This window comes from Labrus mixtus, chromosome 18 (genome assembly GCF_963584025.1).
Source record: "Labrus mixtus chromosome 18, fLabMix1.1, whole genome shotgun sequence".
Lineage (NCBI taxonomy): Eukaryota > Metazoa > Chordata > Actinopteri > Labriformes > Labridae > Labrus > Labrus mixtus.
Window position 1 is genome coordinate 12,350,893 of NC_083629.1, and position 23,015 is coordinate 12,373,907.

Below are 23,015 nucleotides of genomic sequence, written 5' to 3' on the forward strand. Positions count from 1 at the left end.
AGAAGTGTCTGGCATGAGTATCCCAGACTGGGTCACACTGAACAACCTGATGGCTGCCAGCCTTGCCACTTTCCCTGAAACAGTTTTCTTTGTGTTGGACTGGACGAGACCTCCAGAGTGACGAGTGGCAAACCTCTGGAACCACTGGTGGGTTTACGACAATCAACACACCAGTTTGTTTCATCCCACAGAGGAGAAGAAGGTCATTTTTCTTTTTATTTAAACAAAATGTTTAATGGTTCCATTTACCTCTTTCCAACACAGTGTCAGCCAAAACCAGCATTACATAAGAACTGCACAGAATTAGGGCAATTTGAAAGCTACTCTCCAAATATAAATTTAATGATGACCGCCAAAGACCAAGTGTAAATCAAAGTTTACACTCATTCATCTCAGTCAGTGGAAGTGTTAAAGACTATTGTAGAATTCAAAGCTTGGACATGCAGATCATCACTCTAACTGGAGGCAACAGAAGAAATCTAAAAAGAATTGTGCTAACAGCACCCGAAACAAAGAAAACTTTGTGTTGGAGAACCACTGAAAACATTGCTGGCAACAAAAGAAGGGAGATTTATGAGTGTGTATGGACCTGCGCTTTGGCACAAAGCGAACTGGACCTATTCCAATGTTTTTTAGGCTGCTGGAAATTTGGGTTGAGAATATACTTTCACAACTTTTGGAAATGGTAGATTTAAAAAACAAAAAACCGCTCATTTCACTGTTTAGGTCTTTTCTCCAGAAGGTCTAGGCAAGCCAGATCATATGTTGTTTAACATTTCCATGGATCCACACACAGCGACATCTGACGATCAGAATTGGCCTGCCTTGTATGTTTGAGTAATTTGCTACTTGATAATCAGTCACTTCAACTGTTGATTCAACAATGAATTACAAAATGCTCTGCTATCCATGTTGCAGTTATAGCGGTGAGAAAACGTGCTATTTTAGCTGAGCTGCTCCTTTTAGTTCTCGAAGACTGCAATTCAAAACTGAAAGCTTTAGAGCGTTTAAAGCTAGTGAGTTATTACAACACGGCTAAACGGCCTCAAATGTTGTACAACAGTGACTACTGTAAGTAAATTATCACAGTCAACACTCAACTACTGCTGTCAAAAACAACCTAACAAAATAACCTCCATCTGTCAATAATCACCCGCAGAGGATGTGAATTCTAAGTGTAAATAGCCAAGTAAGTACCACTGTTGTTGCCATTTGACTGTTGTTCTGAATGAATTGCTTACCAATCTTATGTACAGAAAACTTCAATGATAATATTTTGTAATTTAGATTTTTTAAAAATTCCCATAATTTGAAAGTCTGGACACAGATCATAATTTACATAGTTAAGCGTTTTTTTAATTTGAATTTGAATCCAGTGTCGGAGTCACTCCAGGAGTCACTGTTAAACTGGGAAACACCTAGAATGGTCTCAAATAAAAGAATCTTCCTTCTCTTGGTATTAATTTGAGCAGGGTCAGGAGGGAGATGTTTTTCAGCAAAAAGCTTAACAACAGATGTTGCTCCATATTTCAGACTTGCAGACAGGAACGAGAGTGCAGACTGTTGAATCTGGTCCCAGGAGGTGTTATTCAAGAACATTAGCAAAGACAGACACACTTGACTCTTGTTCATGTTTTGCTATTCAAAGCCCAACAGTGTTATGAATCTCATTGACGTCTGAGACATTAACTAGGATGTAGCTGTGAAAAGAGAACACATTTTGGATTAGCAGTACAGATACAATCAAAGGCTGAACTGGAATCCTGTTCCAAGAATGACTTTTATGCTTTAGAATTTGATTTTACCAAAAAATCAGCCTTCATATTTGATATTTGATATGAAATATATTGCTAATAAGATATTTTAATTCCATTATATTTGTACAGAATGATGGGGTTGGTGCCAATGCTAAACTACATCTTTGCACAAAGGGGGCAATGGTTTTATTCAGAATTTGGTTCACCCCAACAGCATTGGGGTAGTTTAAGAGGTGAAAGGAGTCTCAACAGCCTGAGAAAAACGTAATCCTTTCTTACCCAGTCAATGCACCAAACCATCTGCACCAGCAGTGGTCAAACCCTGCTGTGGTCACACAACTCATTCCTAAGGCTTTATGCAAAACGCCCTCATCCATTCATCATTCACCACTGAGGTCCCTGTGTGTTTCTTTCAATAAACTCCTGAGGTTTGAACCTTAGCAAACACCAATAAATAAAACATCCAATCCCAAGGGCATTCCCACTTTATTGTTGTCGTGTGTTTCTCATAGCAACATGAATGCAATAATGTGGTGGTGAAGTTTGTATTTATTGGAAATTCGAAAATAACTCAACACTCGACCTAAATTGCAGCTTTTTGTAAATGTTTAATCTTGTGGAGTAAATATTTTGAACTACTCTGGCTATTCTTACAGCTTGTTTTGCAAGTTAATCGTGAAGGTTGCATGTCAACTTTTGTTTCACATGGTTAAAACCTGTAAAACTCTTGTTGTTGTTAATAAATATCAATATTTTGACATGTCCGGAAATACGATTTTCTTTCTCTTTCTTGCCCAGAGCTGAAGTTGATGCAAGCATGTCTGTATGCTTATAGTGAAAATTAAGTCACAGCCAGAAGCAGAACAGCTGAGCTGAGCATAAAGATCAGAGATGGGAAAAGAAAGCCTTGATAGTTAAACAGAATCAGTTATTAACACTGATATCGTGCTTGTTTTATCCCAACAAAAATGTCAGTGTGAGAACACATTTTATATTTAACTGGTTTGGGGAAATAGGTTATTGGTACTGATAACTAAGTGATGTCACCTATTTCATATTTTCAATTCTAACATGACAATGGTTTCTTATGATCTAAAACTAGATGCAACATTTTTATTCTACCTTGCAGTGCTTTTGAATACTGATCTTTATATTTTCAGAAAACAAGCTTTAATGTGAGAATGTTCCTTTCTTCAATTATACAATAATATTAATAATCCCTAATAAGCGTTGGTTGTAAAATGTGTGCAAAGTACAAATAAATGTGCTCAATCCATACTATGCCCAAACATCAAAGAGGTGATAAGAAGCTTAAAAAGTAACTCTACAGAGGGGCGCTGGTGGCACAGTGGTTGGTGCGCGCGCCCCATGTATGGAGGCCGTCGTCTCAAGCGGGCGGCCCGGGTTCACATCCCACCTGTGACCTCTTTCCTGCATGTCGTTCCCCACTCTCTATCCTTGATTTCCGACTCTGTCCACTGTCCTATCTCACCATTGAAGGCATAAAAAGCCCAAAAATAAATCTTAAATAAAATAATAATAATAAAAAAAAGTAACTCTACAGCATCAGCAACAGAAAAACAGCAATACATGTGTAGAAAGATAAAGATAACAAACAACTGATCTGATTTGATTCTTGGATAAATGAATACGGCTATCTTCTCCTACTCGGTGAAAAGTTAATATGCAGAAAACCAAACTTAAATGATTAAATTAAAGCTGAAATCAACATGGAAATTAAATTAAATCATGCCAGTAGTGCCAGTGGCCCACTGTGTCCAATACTATAAACTAAAAATAACAGGAAAACACCAAGTCCAAGAACCACAGCTCTTCAACAACAAGCTTCTTTCTCCTGAAACAAGGACGAGTTCTTCTCAAGTTCTATATGGCTGCATAAGGCCTAACATCAGTGTGCAATTAAGACCCAGGCTCTCTTTGATAACATCTCTAGTCATTATGACTCGGATAATTGTGGGTCCTGGCAGAATATTTTCCCCTTGTGAAAATCTAGGGTGTGTCTGAGGGCTTATCGCACCAGCCAAAGAGGCTGGATTAAATCATGTTCTCTCTGTCTGGATGGCCTTCCAGGAATCCCGCTAGTAGCAGCCAGATCCTGGGTGAACTGTATCAGAGCCGAGTTGGATTGAATCAGAAAGCTTTTCTTTTTTTTTTTCTCCCCTATGGGAATGAGGCTTATATTAGAGCAACAACTGGGCCTCACGTAGAACTGAAAGCAAAAAAGATTCTTAAGAAATGTATTTAGCAAAGACTATCATTTAGTTCGCCCATAGTTAAACTCAGACAAAAGAAAGGATGAAGTTCCGCCTTATTTTATAGGTATTACTTCCACCGTTGCCTGCATGAAAATAGATTTTCTGTAAATTTGACCTCATTGAGGTTTTCAGGCACTACATGATCAAAACATATGACTACTGCCGTCTACTCAATCACAGGCCAAAAGCTGTGAAAAGAATTGTTCCCTTTGTTTCTCTGGGGGGCAGTAGTAGTGCCAATCTGTCTGTTTTGACCTCAGCATTCAAAAAAGTTGGGGTTTAAAACACTAAGAAGTCCAAAAAGGCCTGATTCAGGATGGAAGCAAAGCAGTGTGGTTGCTGTGGTTCAGGGGTCTGAATCAAAACGCCTGAAGCCATGGTGAGCTGAGAGGCCATTCAATACTCTCCAGTTTATTGTAGTTGCTCTGATCATTCACTTAGTAAAATGCCACAAGACAGGTCAGCAGGAAGAGCTGTTACAATGTGCTGACTGAGGCTATGCTTAGGCTGGTCAGTGTCATATGTCAAACTACTCGACAGAAGCCCAACAGCTCTTCCAACAAGCGAGGAGAATGTGGACAAGGCTATAATGTCATTTTAAAAGTCCATTTGACATTTGGATATAAATTGCCGTGTGTTAAATATGTCCTTGCTAGATGTGTGTTTGCACCACAGAATTTCTACATCCTGACATCCAACTGGATAACACGTTTCCACACAGAGTCATACTATGCTAATTCAGGCTTTCAACACCCAAGACCCGTATCTGGGAGATGCCCCTGATTGATGCTGTCTCCATCTGCCAGAGCTCTGTAGCAGGAGGCTGGAGTGCATTCTGGGATAGTCACCCTTCTTCCTGTAACTGCTGCACAGTATTTGTCCCTCAGACAGCTGCATCTGCACAGGGTGATTGTAAGGACTTGGCTACGGACACCGAGCTCAGACAGTGTGTTTCAGACGGGGCTTTGGAGAGTTTGGATGGAGAGAAAGACATATCTGTCCCACGCTGAGTGCTGAGTTCTCTATAGTCCTTTGTTCCCTCTGGCCTAGCAAGAAGCCGATCACTCATGGGACTCGTTTGGCTCTGTGTTTGTAGAAAAAAAAGAAAAAACTCACCAATTCCTCCTGGCTCGGCTCAGTCACTTTCACCACTTGGTCTCGTTCAAAAAATTTGTTGAATTTAACTCACCTCATTTTCTACTATCCTATGTGATGCTAAATTCAACTTAGCCTAACTTAGCATGATGCACATAAAGAGTTCACGTAAGGACAAGGTGGCCTCCACAGCTGAGTCTGTACTCATTTGATGTTAAACCCACAGTAGCTGAGGTACACACTGTCCCCCCCCACACCACATAACCATGGAAGAGGATGTCCAGCATTGCTCTGTAAAGCCTCATCCAAGTCATCACAAGTGAAAATGCTCAGCATTGGGACCGAGGTCAGGGCAGACATGAAGTTTGTAGAACCAGCATGCAAGACAAACAAGGTGACTTGACCACAAGTTCAAGTTTATTCATATTACCGTCACAAGGACACAAATCACCAGGCACCCTGTCACGCCTGGATGAGAAACAAGAACGATCCTGTTAAAGGGAAAGCACAGCACATCCAACCTGTGGGAATTACCCTGAACTTTACCCTTCTTTGCTACTTCAGCCCAACTCCCCATCTGCAGGCCTCCTCTGTTTTGGCAGCAGCCAAAAAGGGAGACAACAGGATGATTCTGGACATGTCCTCTTTGCAGCAAAGGAGTCTGCCAGGTGGTACAGTCGGAAAACTTTCCCAGGATGAATGTTCAGAGATACTGTATATATTTGTCTTAAGAACACACATATCTGATCACAGTCGAAGTCATCAAGAGAATTAGAGAATGGAAAGCTACTTTAGGATCTGAAATACTCTTTTAATTTATTATCCTCTCAAGTGAGTAATGAGAAACCTTCTGAGTGAATTTCCATTCCCGTCTTTTAGTGCTTACGATCATATTTTATTTAAGCTCTGACTGCTATACTTGACACCTCAGATTCTTCAGTGATCATCACTAAGACCAAAATTGGTGATGATGGAATGATAATATTTTTACACAGGTGCTGAGGTGACCTGTAGGTTTTTTGACAGTGGCTCCCGTCAGCGCCGGTGGTGTGGTTTGTCTGGAGTGGGAGTGAAAGCAACCAGTGATCCATGATTAACATGGAGAACTCCCACTATGACCACAGTTTCCTCTGAGAAACGGCTGTGTGGCTATGTGCAAAGCCTTGAGTCAACAAGCCACATAACCGCCAGGCTGATTATTCACCAGGCAAACGCTGAAGTCTGATATAAGCAGTTAACGCAGAGAAAGTTTAATGCATCACCCTATTAATGGTCGCACTGCTCCACGTCACCGGGTGTTTTTGTTTTTCTTCACCATCTCAATATGTTACTGGGTGGGACCAAATTTGTAATCATTCCTGAAGCAAATTGCGCTTTGCAAAATTTTACAGCAATTAAATTAATGTAATGGGCCAAGACATTGATGCACTGAAATTAAATTTGAAACAGTTCAAATAAACAAACAGTGGTGATAAATAGGGACCCTGTGATTGCCCCGTTCACTCTTATATATTCTATTTACTTCAATGTGTGGAATAATTTCTATAAACCAACAATCGGTAGGTGCCAACAGCCTCTGCTCTACAGCTGCTGACGCTCATTATATTATTGTGATTCATTTTTCAGAGTACCGATGTGAACCCTGACTCCTTTGAATCGATTTTTAACTGCATCAAGATGAATCTTTACCTCCCTAGTAGGGGATAACTGTGGTGGTCAAGGACTAGGTGGGGCACAGCTGTAGTTAAATTAAATGATAATTTGTAACTGATGGTTGAATTTTAAAATGATGAAGACAAAGTCCCTTTATTTATGTGGTAAACAGGCAACTACCTGCACTTCTAGAGGACTGGCAATTAACTTCCTGGCCTTTAAAAACTGAAAAGAGGCAGTTTGATACGGGTTGTTGTTTCAAGAACTGATGGGATGATGAAATTATGAAGGAATCCAGGAATGCTGATTTCACAAACAGCTATCAGTTTGAAAGTTTATCAAAACACTTCGCAGTGGTTTAAAATACACATAAATACGATTTTACAAGTCTGGAAAGATATTACAGCGGCAATTCATTCTGTGACTCAATGATCCACATGTAAACAGCGAAAAGTGCATTGTTCCTGATGTGATGTAATTCTGCCCTCACACATTTTTGATTGGCCCACATAGTACACTGATGGATGTTGTGCAGTTTTGGTTTTTTTTCGGCCAAGGTTTAGTCAGGTTTAACTATTTTTGGCAGGATAACACTGTGTTTTTTTTCCATTTGGATGCCTCTCATTTGACACCCCACCACTTGAAACACAGAGGCCTCATTGAAATGAAATAGACTGTGTTGAGTTGATTATCCTGTAGAGGTGTAACATTACACTCAGGAAAAGTTTTGATTGGTTTTGATGAATGGTGCACTTTTGTTGCATCAAAAAAATGTGGAGTTGCAACACAAGATTTTTCAACTTAAAGTGCACCATTATCCGCAAACTTGACCCCAAGTCGAAACAATTTCTGTTCTCTATAACATAAGATCATAATCGAGAATTCAGTGCATGAACTAGCTATCAAATCCACATGCTAAGCTCTACAGCAAAAACAATGAGCTGTATGCAACATCACTGCAAAGCTCTGTTATCCAGGTATCTGCTTCCAGCTGTGCTCAGTCTGGTTATGTAACAGAGACCAGAGAGAGATGACCTTTGGAGGGACAACCTGCACACTGCACACACATCCTGCTCTGCCCTGCTCTGTTTCCTGCACAGGCCTGATGTCAGAGAGCGGTGGGGGTATAGAGATGATATGAAGGACTCATAGGAGGTGCTGAATACGTCCTCTGAGCGTTATCGCAGTTCCAGCTTAGCCGGGAGTGTTCACCACTGGCCCTGACCTTCAAACTGGGAGCTGACAGACGAGCTGTGATCTACAGGATCTCCTGCTGACGGGGGACAAGCCCTTCACTATTGCTGAGCACGGCGCTCACAGGAAACACTGGTCTTACAGTGAAACACATAAGGTCAGAGGAGGAAACGGTTATTTGTTTGCCAGCTGCATATAGGATGTAACTTTTTTTTTAATTTTAAAGTTTTAATCCTGCAGAACTGGCAGCTGGGACGTTTGGGAGACAGTTCAAATGGTCAGAGGAGAAACGGAAGACTCCAGACAGGAATACAAGAAGAGGGAGTAGGGTGTGGAGTCGTATTCCCATGCTCCAAAATCCCACTGAACAGAAGGCTCCTCGTATGTTTTGTCCATCCCAACAAGACTTTTTTTGTAAGACTGTCAATCAAGCTTTCAGTGTAGTCGGCAGTAAGCGATAAAGGACTTATAGCCAAGACTTCCCCTTATAAAACTTGCTGTTGTTTACAGTCCGACTAGAAACTGGGGAGTATGGAGCTGGAATTTAGAGATGATGTCAAAGAGTGGATTTTCAGCTGGACTAGCAAGGGAGCTGGGATTGCATTACAGCAAATTGTGTTCCACAATCCTTTGCTCTTCTCACAGATTGTTCACCAGTAACAGCAAGTCGCCAATGAAACCACTGTGGATGATACTACTTGCACTACGAAGAGAAACCAGAATGTTTCCGACAACAAGAATAATTTCAGATGCTTACAGATTTTGAAACTATAAATTTGCGGGATATAATAATTAAGTTTGAACAGACGGATTTACATCTATGTCAGAAAAGTTCTAAAAGAAGACAGATTTGACAAACCTTCAAAGCATCATGATGTTTGAATCTAATGGCCAATAATTGTTTCAATGTTGGTTATGCACTTTTAGAGCTACTCAATTCTAAAATTTTATATAGGTTTACCATCGAGAATGTGCCAAAAATAATGGCAACTTCAAGACCAGGGGGTCTGTTGTTGCTCAAATGAATACTGGTGTGTTTAAAAAAACAGCTACTGACAAAGTTACGCCAAAGAGACGAGAGACTAAAATATGAACAAAAACAAAATTATTTTGCTGGCTACCATGGAAACAGTAGAAATATGTTGAAATCCTCGTATTTGGTTATTGAGATAATGGTTTTGTAAATACACTCATCCTCTAACAGAGTTACCGGAACATAAAATAGCTTCTTGTTGCTCAATACTAGAAATATAGTCTCTCTAGCTGCATGTTTGAGGTGCTGACCTGCTCAAAGATTTAAGAATCATCTTCACTCAGATGTTGAAAATCCTCTTAATATTGACCGCAGACACTACATCTTTCCCCGTGTGCTGACATGTGCACACAGAGCGGTTTCATAGCTTCGACTTCTCAGGCAAAGCGACAGGTACGGGAAGCACAAGTTTGATTCATTAAAGCTTAAATACTGTCACTTGATCTTGTTCAGCTGAATATATATGACATTCTCTGTCTCTCATTAACAATTTCTCGTATTATCATTCTTTTTGTTCTCTCCCTCCTTGTCAGTCTCATTCCTCCTCTGCGTTATTCCTTATTCTTGGCGCCGCTTGTCAGGCCGGGTCAGTAACAGGGTGCTGCTGACATAACACGTCAAGTCCGCTCCAAGAAAGACATATATAGTTCCTCACACCTTCTCTAGTAGGGGGAAATTAAAGGAGACTGGCTTGGTGCTGCGTGTTCAGGGTGGCCTTTAACTCCCTCGAGTGAATAAGTGGGGGCAAGACCAACATGATCTATCTCAGACCAAGCGTCTGTCCTCCCTGCTCCTCTTCTTACTCTTTAATTGAGCCTTGGCTCTGGCGTTGTCTCACTCAATGTGACCTCACATTGCTCGTGCTTTCCTGGCTTTAGAAACAGTGGAACCTCAACCCTGATATATGAAACCAAGACTTGCATCCACCACCTCTCCAGGGGGAAAAACTGTTCCACCCCAAAAAGATCATTCTGGGCTGAGAGAATGCAAAACATTCGCAGCGGCTCACGGGGACTGATTTTTTAAATTACACAAGCACTCAAATAGATTCTTGGACGTTTCAATAAAGGAGAGTCAACTATTTCAATAATTGTTTGGCTGATTTTAAGGTGAAGACATGCTAAGTTTTGGCAGAAGTTTTTAGACTGTCCGGAAAATTTGGTTACAAAGACTAATAATTAGATTAGTCTGGGCTGCATGCTTGGAAATGTTGCGCTCTAGCAGAGGGAAATGGCTCATCTTGAACCTTACAGTAACTCTGAGTAACAGTTACTCAGATTCAGCCGATAAATTAGAAGTCCACACAGTCATAGTAGGGGCATTTGTGACTCAGTACCCCTGTCTGCTACTGACAGTGTTTTCTCTTTCTATTCTGACTCTGTTGTGTGACTCAGGACACAAACCTTGTCTGTGAGTCAAGAACAAATCAAACATGTGCAATGCAACTGTGTAGCCTTTAGAGGGCTTGTATTGATTAGAAGACTTACAATGACTCCACATTAATCGTACGAGGAAGGACGATGTATTAAAACTTCTTTATGAGCCATCTGCCAAATCACTTAGTTAGAGTTTCAAAGAGCTACCAAAACATGTGGGGGCTCTGCTGGCGTAATTCTATAACACCATCCAAAAAAAGAAAAATAAACCATGACAATTAGCATGATTAGCACCATAAAAGTCAGCTGTGATGGAGGATGTTTGAGTGGTTTGGTCAAGATAATCACCCAGTTGACAAACTGGCTAAAAAGCATTTGGTGCAAAGACAAATTACGGTAATTTAACTGACTGTGTGCAGATTAAAAAAACACTGGGCCTGAGTCCAAATGCAACACAATTTGACAAGATAGTCAGAGCCTGTAAGCAATAACGATCCATCAAAATAGTCCCGGAAGCAATTATTCCCTTCTAGTACCCTTGATCAAGAGTACGGTAAAGACATTAATCAAGGCAAAAAAAATACTGGAACTAAAACGGTCAGAGTTCATGCCAAGAAACTATTAGGCCTGTCTGATTAGCAGTCTTTGGAGAATTTGCTGACAGAGTCCTTCGTCTGAGCAATTATTAGTTGGATACATTATAGTCGCAGTTATTCCAGTAAATCAAAGCGCAAACTCAGATGTTCAGAGCTTAATGAAAATACAATCCAGCTACTTTATTTTCATAGCAAACAGCATAGGGTTAATACTTCTGTCGGGTAAATCACGTTATACTTTCCACCGTTTTAAAGATTTAGTGTTGAGCTTTTTCAAACACGGCAGCAAAGCAAACAAACTTTATTTAGTATTTGATTTACTTCGAGAGTTTTAAACATTTAACATATGACACCATTCATCTGGTTTTTATTTATTGCAACAATAAACAAACTAGCAGTAAGCAGGGATGTAAAGAACTACTGTTTGATAAAGAGCATTTTATATTTATTTACTTTTTGTACAACTTCCTGAGATGTAAAGCGTAGCATTCACTAGCTTAGATGCTACGTTGACTTTTATTCAGACCATCCTTGTGAGGGTAAAACTGAGCCACAAAACAAGAATGGTATGCAGGTAGGTACAAAACAAGGTTTGTTGTTGCAAAAATGTTTTTGAAATAACCTGTGCATGCTCATTGTCACATTAGAGATCTAGCTAACAAGTTTGCCTCCTGACATTTAACAAAACCTAACTGACAAGCTAGCTAGCACTGAGGACTTTTTTAAACCCTTTTCACATTGTCTATTTCAAATAAATATAAAATGTCATGCATACAAATGCCAGGGAGGACTAAATTATGTTAAGATATTAGAAATATGCTACAATGACTGACAAGCACTAGCATATGAGCTAGCAGCTATCAAACTAGCATTTGTCACTTGATAGTTTCTTAGCTGTTTGCTTACTAGCTACAGAGGTAAACAAATGAACCCTACAAGGGTTAGCAACTCCTTTTTTGTGGAGTCGATGAATTACTTATTTTTGGAGCCATCCATATTAGGCAAAACTGTAGGCTCGTCCTGGCTATTATAAGAATTTTTAAGGGATACACAGCTGCTTCACTTACACTGGGTGGACAGTCTGTCTGGTGGTCGCAGGTCGTGGGGTCTGGACCTTGTAAGTATCAATGGCCTGCCTTTCTGAGGGCCTTCTCCGTGGTTGGTCTTTCTGGAAAGGGTTGGTTCCGGGTTGAATGCGCCTCAGGCTGCCTCCGTCACGGATGTACACCTGCTCCGGAGCCGCCTCCTCACAGCGGGGCCCCTGGAAGCCGGAGCGGCACACACAGGTATGTGGGCGACTGCAGGAGCCTCTGTTCATGCAGGGGGGCTGGCAGTCAGCTGAAAAGAGAGAGCACAGATGGAGATCAAGTTTTCAGCAGGTCATGTCAGAGCACAAGCCCTGCATGTATCGTATGAAGGAGCAGTAGCAGAAATATCTTCCCCTGGTTTAAACAACAGTGCTCACTTTAAAATGATTCAATAACAGGTACATTAGTTTCACATCTCAACCCTTTTCTGTCCTTTTCAGAGAGCCTGAAGGGGCTGTCATGTTTGATTTCTCTTGAGTCTTTAATAGCCCTGTTTAGTCTGAATGTTTTTGATGACTTACATTAAACCCTTATCCAATTTCTCGCTAAGGTAAAGCCTACACTCCAGCTAATTGCAGCCAGCATTTCTATACGGAGTGATTTCCTAAAAGTACCTTTCGTAACTGATCTGGTATCCAGTGTGTGTTTTTTTCTGTAACACAGGAAGCTAAAACGGTAATAACAGAAGGAGGTCATAAAAAAAATGAGTGAATGGCAAAAAGCTGTTGCTGAAGTCCAACTGCAAATAGATGACAGAAATGACCTGTGTCTTTTATTTGAAAAACAAAATGTGAAGGGGCTTACTGTACTAAAGATGAATGTATGCATAATATTTATCAACAGTCTGATAAATACATAGAGCTGAGGTCATTTCTTGGTCATGGAAAAATAATCTGTGTTACCCCATATACTCCATTACAGCCCAGATACTCGAGCACTGAAAGACAAGCGGCATGCAACTTAAAATAAACGAGGTCTCGATCTTGTGGCATGAATGTATGTAGTAGACAGCACTTGGGGGATTTATGGCGTTGTCCTCAAACAGTAAATCAGGCCACTGGTCTGTGGTGGCTAAAGCAAACAGTGGCACTCTGTCAACACGGCTACGGAATGCTATTGACACAGATGCTGTGGACACTGACAGCTTGCAGGCAGGAACCCTGCCATGGCACTTGGCAGTGAGGAGTGCTGGCAGTTCGAAAAGAGCCGAACTTGGTACGAACAGCGCTCTACCTGCTGCACATTTCCTGTTATTGTGATACAACTCAGACTCCGGGGCCACTTCATGTTTCTTTAAGTCTTGAGTGAAAGCAATCTGGACCCTGAAAATACTCTTTCTGATGACATGAGCTCAAAGCGACCGGAGGGAACATGACAGTCGCTTGAAATGTAACTTCTATTTCCACAGACATATACCACAAAATACGTTTTAGTTCTCTTCATTCTTATTGAAAAACCACTTGCATGCATCATCAGCCTACTGTATGATAAGAAAAACAAACTGACGAAGATTAAGTATCAGACGATCATTGCTTTCTACTGCTTTGGGCTGAAGCAAATTTTATTTAGACCAACTTTATCACTCAAGCATTTTGTTTAAACGACCCTTAGGAAAATATAGGCCTTTTTCTGATGGAATATACACATTTTAAGACGTGTGGTTGTGGATTTGTACAACTTGGTATGTGATATGAATTTTCCATCATGGGATAAAAAAGGAATTGCATGAGTTCTGTTTGGCGAGGGCTTAAATACATCATCTAACTAAAGTACAGACTGGCTTGGTGCCGCCCCCTTGTCCTGAGTCTGTTTAACCTCAAGTTTGGGGATAAAGAGGTTGATCCAATAGGCTAAACTTCCAGTGACATAATGCTGCAGGGGAGAACTTGGTAATGTGTTAAACTACATATTCTAAATAAACAGTCTGAGGAGAAAGAGACACAGCACAGGGCGGAAAACTAACAAATAAATAGAGATTCCCGGCTGGCTTATGCGACGGGATATGTGTTCATTCCTGTCACGTGTGACTTGAGGCACAGCAATGACACCAGACAAACATGTCGCCTGTGCTGACAATAGAGAGAACAGGTCAGTGGATCGGGTCCTGGCATGTTGCCCCACATGAAGCCTGTAGCGTGGCCGCAGCGCACACTGTCACTGCTTGTCTGTGTTGTCTCTGGGCCCTGCCTCTGGGCTGTTGAACACATTGTCACAGTAATTGCTGTCATGCAGATTTGTCTTCACATCATTAAAACTAATTGCCTCACATTCCATCCATTTTGCAAATATGCGCAGCAATTATTACTTTGGGCAAGTAATAATAAAATGACAATCCATCGGAAATAAAAGAGGAGAAATGACAAACATTCCTGGCATTACCACTTCAGCTTTAATTATGACTTAGACACACTGGCCAAGTTTTGGGAGTTTGTGTCCGGATCCAGTCATCTGAAAAGAGGACGCTAATAGAATGTTGTTGGAGGCAATGAACCTTCCAAACAAATATGCTAATACAGACAAATCAGTGATAAAAACACATTATTAATATAGAAAAGTATTTTCTGTAGGCTAAAATTGAAGTTTGAAACATAGGTATAGTTTTTGTCTTGTGGTTACAAGTACACTTTTACCCATAGTATTCACTTCAGGGTTATCTTTTACTTTTCTACTAATGCAAACTATTTAACAAGATTATTTCCATTGTCAGAGCTCTTGATTCAATTTGAGGCAATCAAACGGTAATTCTGTACCTATTTAAAGCAACTCAAGGCATTAAGTCTGGTATTGTGTTAATTTCTCTAGCGGGTTCCATTTATAAACTCAGGTTTGCGCGTGGGTCTTTCGAGGAAAAATCCCCCCCCCCCCCCCCCCCCCCCTCCCACACTCCCTCCCTCCGGACTTTCATTTCCAACTTAGGGCTCATTTCCAGTCCATTACAATCCACCAGAGATCCACCTTCCCCTCGCTCAGCCTCAGAGTAACAGAACCCATCAAATCTTTACAGTCCTTTCATTCATCCAGGGGGGCAATCTGAAACCAATATATGACATTTCTTTAACGTGCAGTGAAATCTCTCACTTTACACAGGTCAACAGTGCTGCCAGAGGTAACTTGACATTTTGGAAAATAATATTGATAGTGAAAGCATAATCGCAACAATCTTGGACCCCTTACAAGCTGAGCACATTATGCGCCATTATGAGATTTAGAAGCCGGGAGCTGAAAAGGCTGGATTAGGAATCTTTTCAAACCCTGTAATTGAGGGACAGGAAGTTGGGAAATAGATAAAATCTCATGTGATATCATTGGTACATCATGTGACCTTTGTCTGGATGTGGCAGTGTGGCCATTTTTTATACTAATTTAATAGATAAGGTAAAGGAAATGTGTGAAAAAAGTGAGTGAATGTACATGCATGTAAATGTAATGACTTTTAGGAAAATAAAGCCTTGAACTACTTTAAAAAAAAAATTTAAATTGCTACAATTTTGCATAAAACTGTGCAGAGCATGACTGACAAGTCTAAGAATCTTGTGACTGGTAAACCTCCTGTGATGACAGCATGAGCTTCTCCTCTTTTGGAGTCACCACCTAACCAGATCTAATGAAATAGGTCAAGTGGTGAAGATTGTGGGAGGCAGCAGGGAAAGACAAGCTTCAAAAAAAAGTTGCCTCTAACCGGACTTACTATTCACTGAAGAAGTAAAAATTGGTCTATTGAGCAGATAATACAATTGCTTCTTAATGCTAATCACTTCAAGTGAGTGTTGATCTCTCTACAACATGTGATTTCCACATGATTGCCAGTACAAGTGCTATCATCTCAGGCGTGCCAAGTGCTAACTTTGCTGTCTACAAAATAAGTGCTTTTGCTGTAGTTAAAGTTCAGAGACTTACTTCTCTGTTGTTCTAATCTGATACAGAATGGAGGGCTGCCTTGCGTTGTTTCGACTGATCCTTCATTTTATCTGAGTGGTAAATCTTACAAGGGTAATATTTCATCAGATTAAGGTGCATCTGTCGTGAATGCACATTTTTCAATCACAGTGTGGGTTTTAGGAGGGATTTTGGGTTAGGAGCTTCATTCTCCAAAGCCACCTCGGGCTCTGTCGGGGGATTTTGTTAACCTACGGCTGACCCATGACACTGTGTACATTACTTTAAACCACACTATAGCGTGCCTCCACCACACCCCTCAGACTCCAACATTCAGCCTCTAATGAGCCACATGCTAGGCCGCTCTGTGGAGGATATCTGGATGTGGGGGCGTGTGCCCACAACTTGTAAAGCTGACTCTGTGAGACGTGTTCGTCGCAAAGCAAAAAACCCCATCCTCCTGAGGGATCACATCCCAACAACTTCCATATGGTCTTTAAGCAGGAGGGTGCTGTGATATATGGTCAATATATGCCCTAACTAACAACACTGCGGCTCAGCGAGCGTGTGTGTGTCTGAAGGAGGCGGGTGTTTGTTGTAACTGTTGCTTTTAGCAAGCACATTTTTGCTCTAGGCCTACTGTTTAAGGATCTAAGAGAGTATTTTTACATAATGAAAAAGGAGAAGCAAATATTGACTTATACTTTTCAACAGGGCCACGTTTGTTCTACTTATCTCTTCATTTTTTCCCGGTATTATAACAGCTCATGAACAAAGAAGTACAAATAAACAAGAGAGGAATTCTACAGGAAGACGTCTAGGGTCCAGACGTTGAGTAACTCTTCATTTTCACCACACTTTCATCTATGGCAATTAGAGAAACATGTGGCGCAGGAGCCTGCAACAGGACCCAATTGCAACTTACAAACAGACACAGCAGCTGGTGCGCAGAAAGCAGCACTCCTGGTTTGTGAAGACAAACGGAGAGCGAGCTGTCCAGCCGCCGTGTTAATGACGGGTTCTGGGATGATGGGGTGTATATTGATTACAGGATCCGTCTAATGGCCCATAACTCTCTACAGGACTGCCAAAAGTGAGTTATGCCCCTTTACTGTGAACTGTGCAACCCCTACAAATCCCCACATGACATATATAAAGCTGACGAAGTCTCTGCGGCTGTCTGTGCCGCGGTAATTTCCACCCCGGCTCATCGCAAAGACGTCACAAAAAAAAACACTAAAACATTTGGAAACCTCCTCCTGTTCTTGTAAAACAGAGCATGCTGCTGGGAAGTCTTGGTTCTCATCGGTGTTTGGTCCTTTTCTTCAACCTTATGTTGCAAGTCGTGTTTCTATCTTCATCTTTTCCAAAGTCAACTCTTTGGTGGATGCTGCAGAATGATTTAATAAGTCAGATTCTCTGACTTATCATAAAATGTATCATATACTTCATTTTTTACACAGGATACTGACTCATCATATCAACAGAAATGAGCAGAGCCACTCATGTCCTGGTGAGTCAGTGGGTCATGGTGTGCACAACATCATGTGCCTGAAGTTCATGACCTCAAGCTGCATGTTTAATATACGCTTTAAAGTGTAAATGCCGTAAGCCCCAAACAATGCAGTTCAAACGCTTGCTGTGCGCAATCAATCTCTTTGCTACCATTGAAAACACAAACATGTGACTGGTGTAGATAAGAGCAATTATCACGGTTCTATTGATGTGCAGATACCCTTAAGCCCACATCTTGAAGAAGATTTATTATCTGAACACAGAGGACGGCAGCACAGTGCAGTTACAGTAAGATCAGATATATGCAGATTTAGTTGTGTGGGAGGGAGGTTAACAAAAAGCAAACCACTAGAACAGACGTCATATTTGGGTGCTGATTTGGAGGTCAGAAAATCATCACTTCTTGTCCTTGATATTTTGCCAGCTGCTTTGCACATGTTGTTGGAGACAGGAAGACTATTAAAAAGCGTTTCACAAACACGATTTAGGGTAAATAGTGTGAAATGAGGTGAAAATCATACTTTTGCTATCACGCTATTATTATTAAATCCACATTTTTGCTGGATTTGACATCCGTGAAAATGTCTCATTAAAAAGCAAAATGAAGAGCTTAAAATGACTAACATTGCTGTCTCTCAACCCTGGAGCGCTCTAATCCTACTCAAACGTCACCGGGGTCATGATGGTATCAGGGAGACGTGCCCGATGGTGAATCTTTTGTTTGGAAAGAGCGGGCCAGTTACCTTGCGGTGGCAGATGTAAGCGGAGGAGAGATAAAGAGAGAGTCTTTCTGCATGAGGAGATATTTTCAGATTGGGATGGGGCCCTGAGCGGCACAGCAGGCCAAAGAAAGCTGGAAGGCAATCAAAAAGAAACTCCTCTTCACCGCGTCTCACTGTGTCAATCACCAACTGCTTAAGAGACTGAAAACAACTTTATTCATCCACGTGAATGATGCACCTTTCATCTGCATCGCTCTAAGACAGCAACCGTTTTAAATCAAGGGCCATCTGTGTGCAGATTTTCCTTCGAGGATTTGTCTGCTCGCTGTTGACTTTACTTGCAGCATGTTGCCATATGTAGCCTACCACGTGCTGAGGGTTTAAAAAAAAAAAAAAAGTGATGTATAGTGTGGTGAAATGAATTCCACAGCAGAATCTGAACGCAGGCTGCACTTCAGGGAGCTCTATGAGCTCAGGTAAAATGTAAAGCCAGTTCCTGTCTGTGCCACAGGGAGTCTTTCACCCATTGAAAGTGCTCTATATAGTCCCGTACATTCACTCTGTGTGTGGTAAACCATGCCATTAATCCAATTACAAAAACAGCCATGTCATCTGGAGGAGCCAGAGCAACGCTGCATAACTCTGATATACAGTGACCCTGCCAGTAGGAGCTATGCTAACATGTAGCATTTATTTTTTTACACATGAGCAGCATGACTCTATGGATGGCAAAGTTAGACTGCAGACTTCTCCAAGACAGTCTGGCAGCAGACCTCCACTGTCAGCTCCGGCCTCCACTACTTTCCAGTCCAGATTCATATATCTTGACAACTGATTGCATTGAAATTTGTGCATAAGACACAACTATTGAATACAAAATTACGGATTTGAGAAAATATAAGACCTCCAAGTCCAGCTGAAGATTAACTGCCAAATGTTGGCTCTTCCCTGATCTGTATCTCAGCTTAAATATATGTATTAAACAATCCTACAGGCTTGGCTGTGCTTTGTGTTTAGTGCTTGTGGTAATCATGGTTAAGAACATACCTTCTAAATATCATCATGATAGTGAGGAACGTTTTAGCAGTCAGCTCACACCACAGTGTAGAAACTTATTCAAACTTCACAGAGCTGCTAGCATGGCTGTATGCTCTTATTATCTTAGCTGACTCTATCACATGGCTTGCCAAAAGCCCCTTTAGCTGTCTGTTTGATTCCTCCTTCTCATATCCAAGAATCCATTTACATTCATTTTGAGTGACACCTACATTAAAACGGGCAGCGATAATAGTTAAGCATCTGAAAGCAGATGCAAAAGAGAACAGATCAAATATGAATATGATCTTCAGAAACACTGGCTTTAAAAGTCAGTTGTTTTTTTGTCATTAAATGTTGTAAACAAAAACTTCAAAACAGTCATTCTACACGGATGTACACATCATGTAATTGGGGGGTTGCTGTATTTATCCTAAAACTTGCAAAAGTTCAAACTTTCATCCTAATTCTAAAGCAAAGTATCTAACTGTTTTGGAAACAGATTACTATGGGCATCCCCAAAACAAACCTATAGTACAGATTTCATTGAACTAACATGCTGTTTTTCCCTTCTTTATAATTACTGTCATGTGTACAACATTCCCACAGCCAACCATTAGTGGCATATTTTATGATTGCTGTTGATCTACTGGTGAAGCATTGTATTCAATTCTGTGAAAATTAGTGCAAGATTTTGTAAAAGGCTTATGACAATTTAGACTTTGAACTCCCATCTGCATGAAATTGTCTTCAGTTCCTGTGTTAATACCAGCAGCTCCAGTCTTCCATTATAACTCAGACAGGACTAATGCTGGGTTGTGAGTGGGTGAGGCTACAATAACCATCTTCTTCTTCTTCTTCTTCTTAGGAACAATATACTTTTTGATGAACAGATGTGAATCTCAGCACAGAGGGGAATAAGTGCTGACCCAGAAACACAAGATGCTTCATTTAGTTGTATAGTAGTTTGCAAGTCAACAGATGGAAGTAGACCTGGCTCACACCTGGACCCACTTTACCAGCCCAACACATCACGCACACACCTTTGATTTTTGTCCATCATTAATACAATTTCTATTGGTCATAAGAACCTTTCATCTTTAATTACAGAGGTTAATAGAGCCAGAGGGGAATAAACATGATGCAGCAGTGGAAAGGAAATGTTTTGTTCTTCTTTATGGATAAAAGCTTCCTAACACACAACTAGGCTATTTTCAGCACATGGAATTTGGGTAAATATACAAACAAGTCTGCAAACAATCCATCCTGAAGTTGAAAACCGAATCACTCAGTACCAAACCCTTCAGGACGTAGGCAGGACCAAATCCTCCTAGAACCAGACACGTGGAGGCCCAGACGTAGAGAGTTTGTCGGAACTTTTCTTAAGACCTGTAAGCGCACTCCATGGACAACAATTCCTGTCATATATTTGCTCTGAGCTCAACCCACTGAACAAGGACTTATTGTCAGGATGCCATAATTCTAGCCTTCAGTTGAGGCCTACAGCTGACACTTTTAATATTAGTTATTACCTCAATCCTTTCAGCGTGAATTTCCTAGACGCAGCTCACCCACGTTATGTTTTTATTTTTCTTCCAGCAGACAGGTTTGTTCCTTTTCTTTCCCCCACTGTGAACATGTTTTCTCATGCTGCCATCTCCTAATAAAGCAGCCCGGGTCTCTGGCAGGGACAGAGTAAAGATAGCCTCAGCCTGCTTTCCTCCATGGAGGTCTTATGTGGGGGCTTCCAGTCCCAGCTCCAGTCTGGGGCCTTTGTGTTGGCAATTTGCCGGCAGTGGGGCTTCGCTCAGCTGATGATAGCACAGCCTCTAGTCAGACCTGGGTGAGGGCCAAGCTGTAAGAGGGTCCAGATGGTTGGACGGACCCTCAGTCTGCTCAGATGCACTGTCCTACTTGTTTAACATAGCAGTGTCAGACCGGACCTGTTACTTTCTGGCAGATTCAGAGTATTTACCCTTATAATTTGGGTAACTGCAGCTCTGTGTTAGATGTAATTTACACCTCAGTAAGTGTGCCTTTAGCTGGGACTTGAGAAAAAAATCGGAGGGCAGGAGAGAAGGAGATCTAATATGAAGGCTGCTGGGTCCAATCAGCTTGTTGTGTAATCTGGTGGCTGCAATGTGTGCTAACTGTGTTTGCATGTGTGCTTGTTGTTAGGGAGATAATTAGTAGGGAACTGAGAAAAAGAGTAAACAGAAAAAAAGTCAAGATTGAGTAAAGGAGGATAGAAGTCTTTGTAAGTGACTGAATGCCAGCTGCTACTGCTTTTACAGCACTCGTAACATTTAAAGATAACTCTATCTAAAAAGCTCCAATTCCAGTGTGTTATTTCAGACTGCTGCAAACAATAGCGGTCTGGTCATAAACGTGAAATTGAAACATGACATGCAAAGAGTAAATCTGGTGTAAGCTGCAGCCAACTGGGCCCCTTACAGGTCACCGTTAAGACTCTAACACACTAGCCCAGTTTCTACGTCTGCAGATTGAACAAGTTGAAGACAAGGATAACAACGCTGTAAAGATTCAGAGTATAAGAAAGGGCTGATTATTGATCCAAAGCTGGTGTCTTTTTATTCTTTCTATTCTTCGCATGGTAAGATATTTAACACAGCTGTGGTAAAATAAATGAAGACGCATGTCCCACCCATAATTAGGGGCTTTTTCTTGTGTCAAAAAGAGCCGCGTGCTACGTGGTGGTAATTTTCATGTGAGGATCGCACATGAAAAGAAAAGGCAAACACCACATGATGATCATAACCATGAGGCCAATAATACGCTAAGGAAAACTTTCATTGGGCAATTCCACTTGACAGGATGGTCATTAGTCGCCATTTACTTTGTTTTTTTTTAAGACTGTGTGCATACGTTTGTAAAGCCTCTCTGTCTGCGGAGTGTACCAGTTCAGGAAGCTCTAATCATGTATGTCAGTGTTTTAAAATACTACACAAAGACCTCCGTTTTAAAATAGGAACTGTTGTCTTTGGAGCTAAAAGAATATGTATGAAAAAAAGAGAGTACATTTATAATTATCATAGGAAAAGAAGCATTTGTACTCACGTTTTATGCAGCGATTCGTTCCAGGGGCGAAAGCCCAGCCTGAGCAGCACTGCTGACCTCCGCAGACATTAGGCCTGTACAAAAGAAGACGCACACAGAAGCCAGGGTAAAATAGACAAAGAGAGTATGTATCGTGTCATAATCTTGGAGCAATAACAGTGAAGGTGGAAGGCCTCAAACCATCGCATGACAAGCTGATCTGATTGCAAAGGCTGAAATAATTTCAGATCATCCCGATGTGGCTGGCCTATCGACATGAACACCTTAGAGATTTTTGCTATAATTGCATTTTATTCAATAAGAAAAAATGTCAGGGTAAGTCACGAAACCCTATCTGAATATGGACCCTCAAGTCCCATTTTCTATTAGGCGAAAAATCCAGAGCGAAAACAAATATAGTTATCTGAGCCTTGAAGGGATTATGCGAAACACACGGGACATGAAAAGCACCCTGCATCTTCTATAAATCACTGAGCAAATGAGAGATGACAAGTTTTAAACAGTAATAACTGGATTCTTTGCACTCTTTAATCCGCACTTGCAGCGCAGGCCAATTTCTGCAGCGAGAAAGATGAAAAGGCACCAGACCGCAAGAGCAACTTCGGGGCACAAGTCAACGCGCTGCCATGGCTCTGTGCCCCATCATCTTTTCACAAGTTATTACAGTAAGTGGATGTCTGACTCACGGTGATTCGAGAAGATAACAGGAATTGACTCATTG

General features: G+C 41.1%; 2 protein-coding genes across 2 annotated transcripts in view; one reads left to right on the forward strand and one right to left on the reverse strand.

The window, feature by feature from the left end:
• Window positions 1-23,015, forward strand: part of fcf1 (FCF1 rRNA-processing protein) — a 167,256-nt gene that overhangs the window by 103,710 nt on the left and 40,531 nt on the right. The gene's annotated exons all lie outside the window — the stretch shown is intronic.
• The window catches only part of LOC132993355 (latent-transforming growth factor beta-binding protein 2-like), a 90,410-nt gene that overhangs the window by 64,446 nt on the left and 2,949 nt on the right, over window positions 1-23,015 (reverse strand). The window contains exons 2-3 of the mRNA XM_061063153.1: window positions 22,295-22,368; window positions 12,048-12,318 (exon numbers count right to left, since the gene is read on the reverse strand). Of these exons, the coding sequence (XP_060919136.1) occupies window positions 12,048-12,318; window positions 22,295-22,368 (345 nt within the window). The remainder of the gene's footprint in view (window positions 1-12,047; window positions 12,319-22,294; window positions 22,369-23,015) is intronic.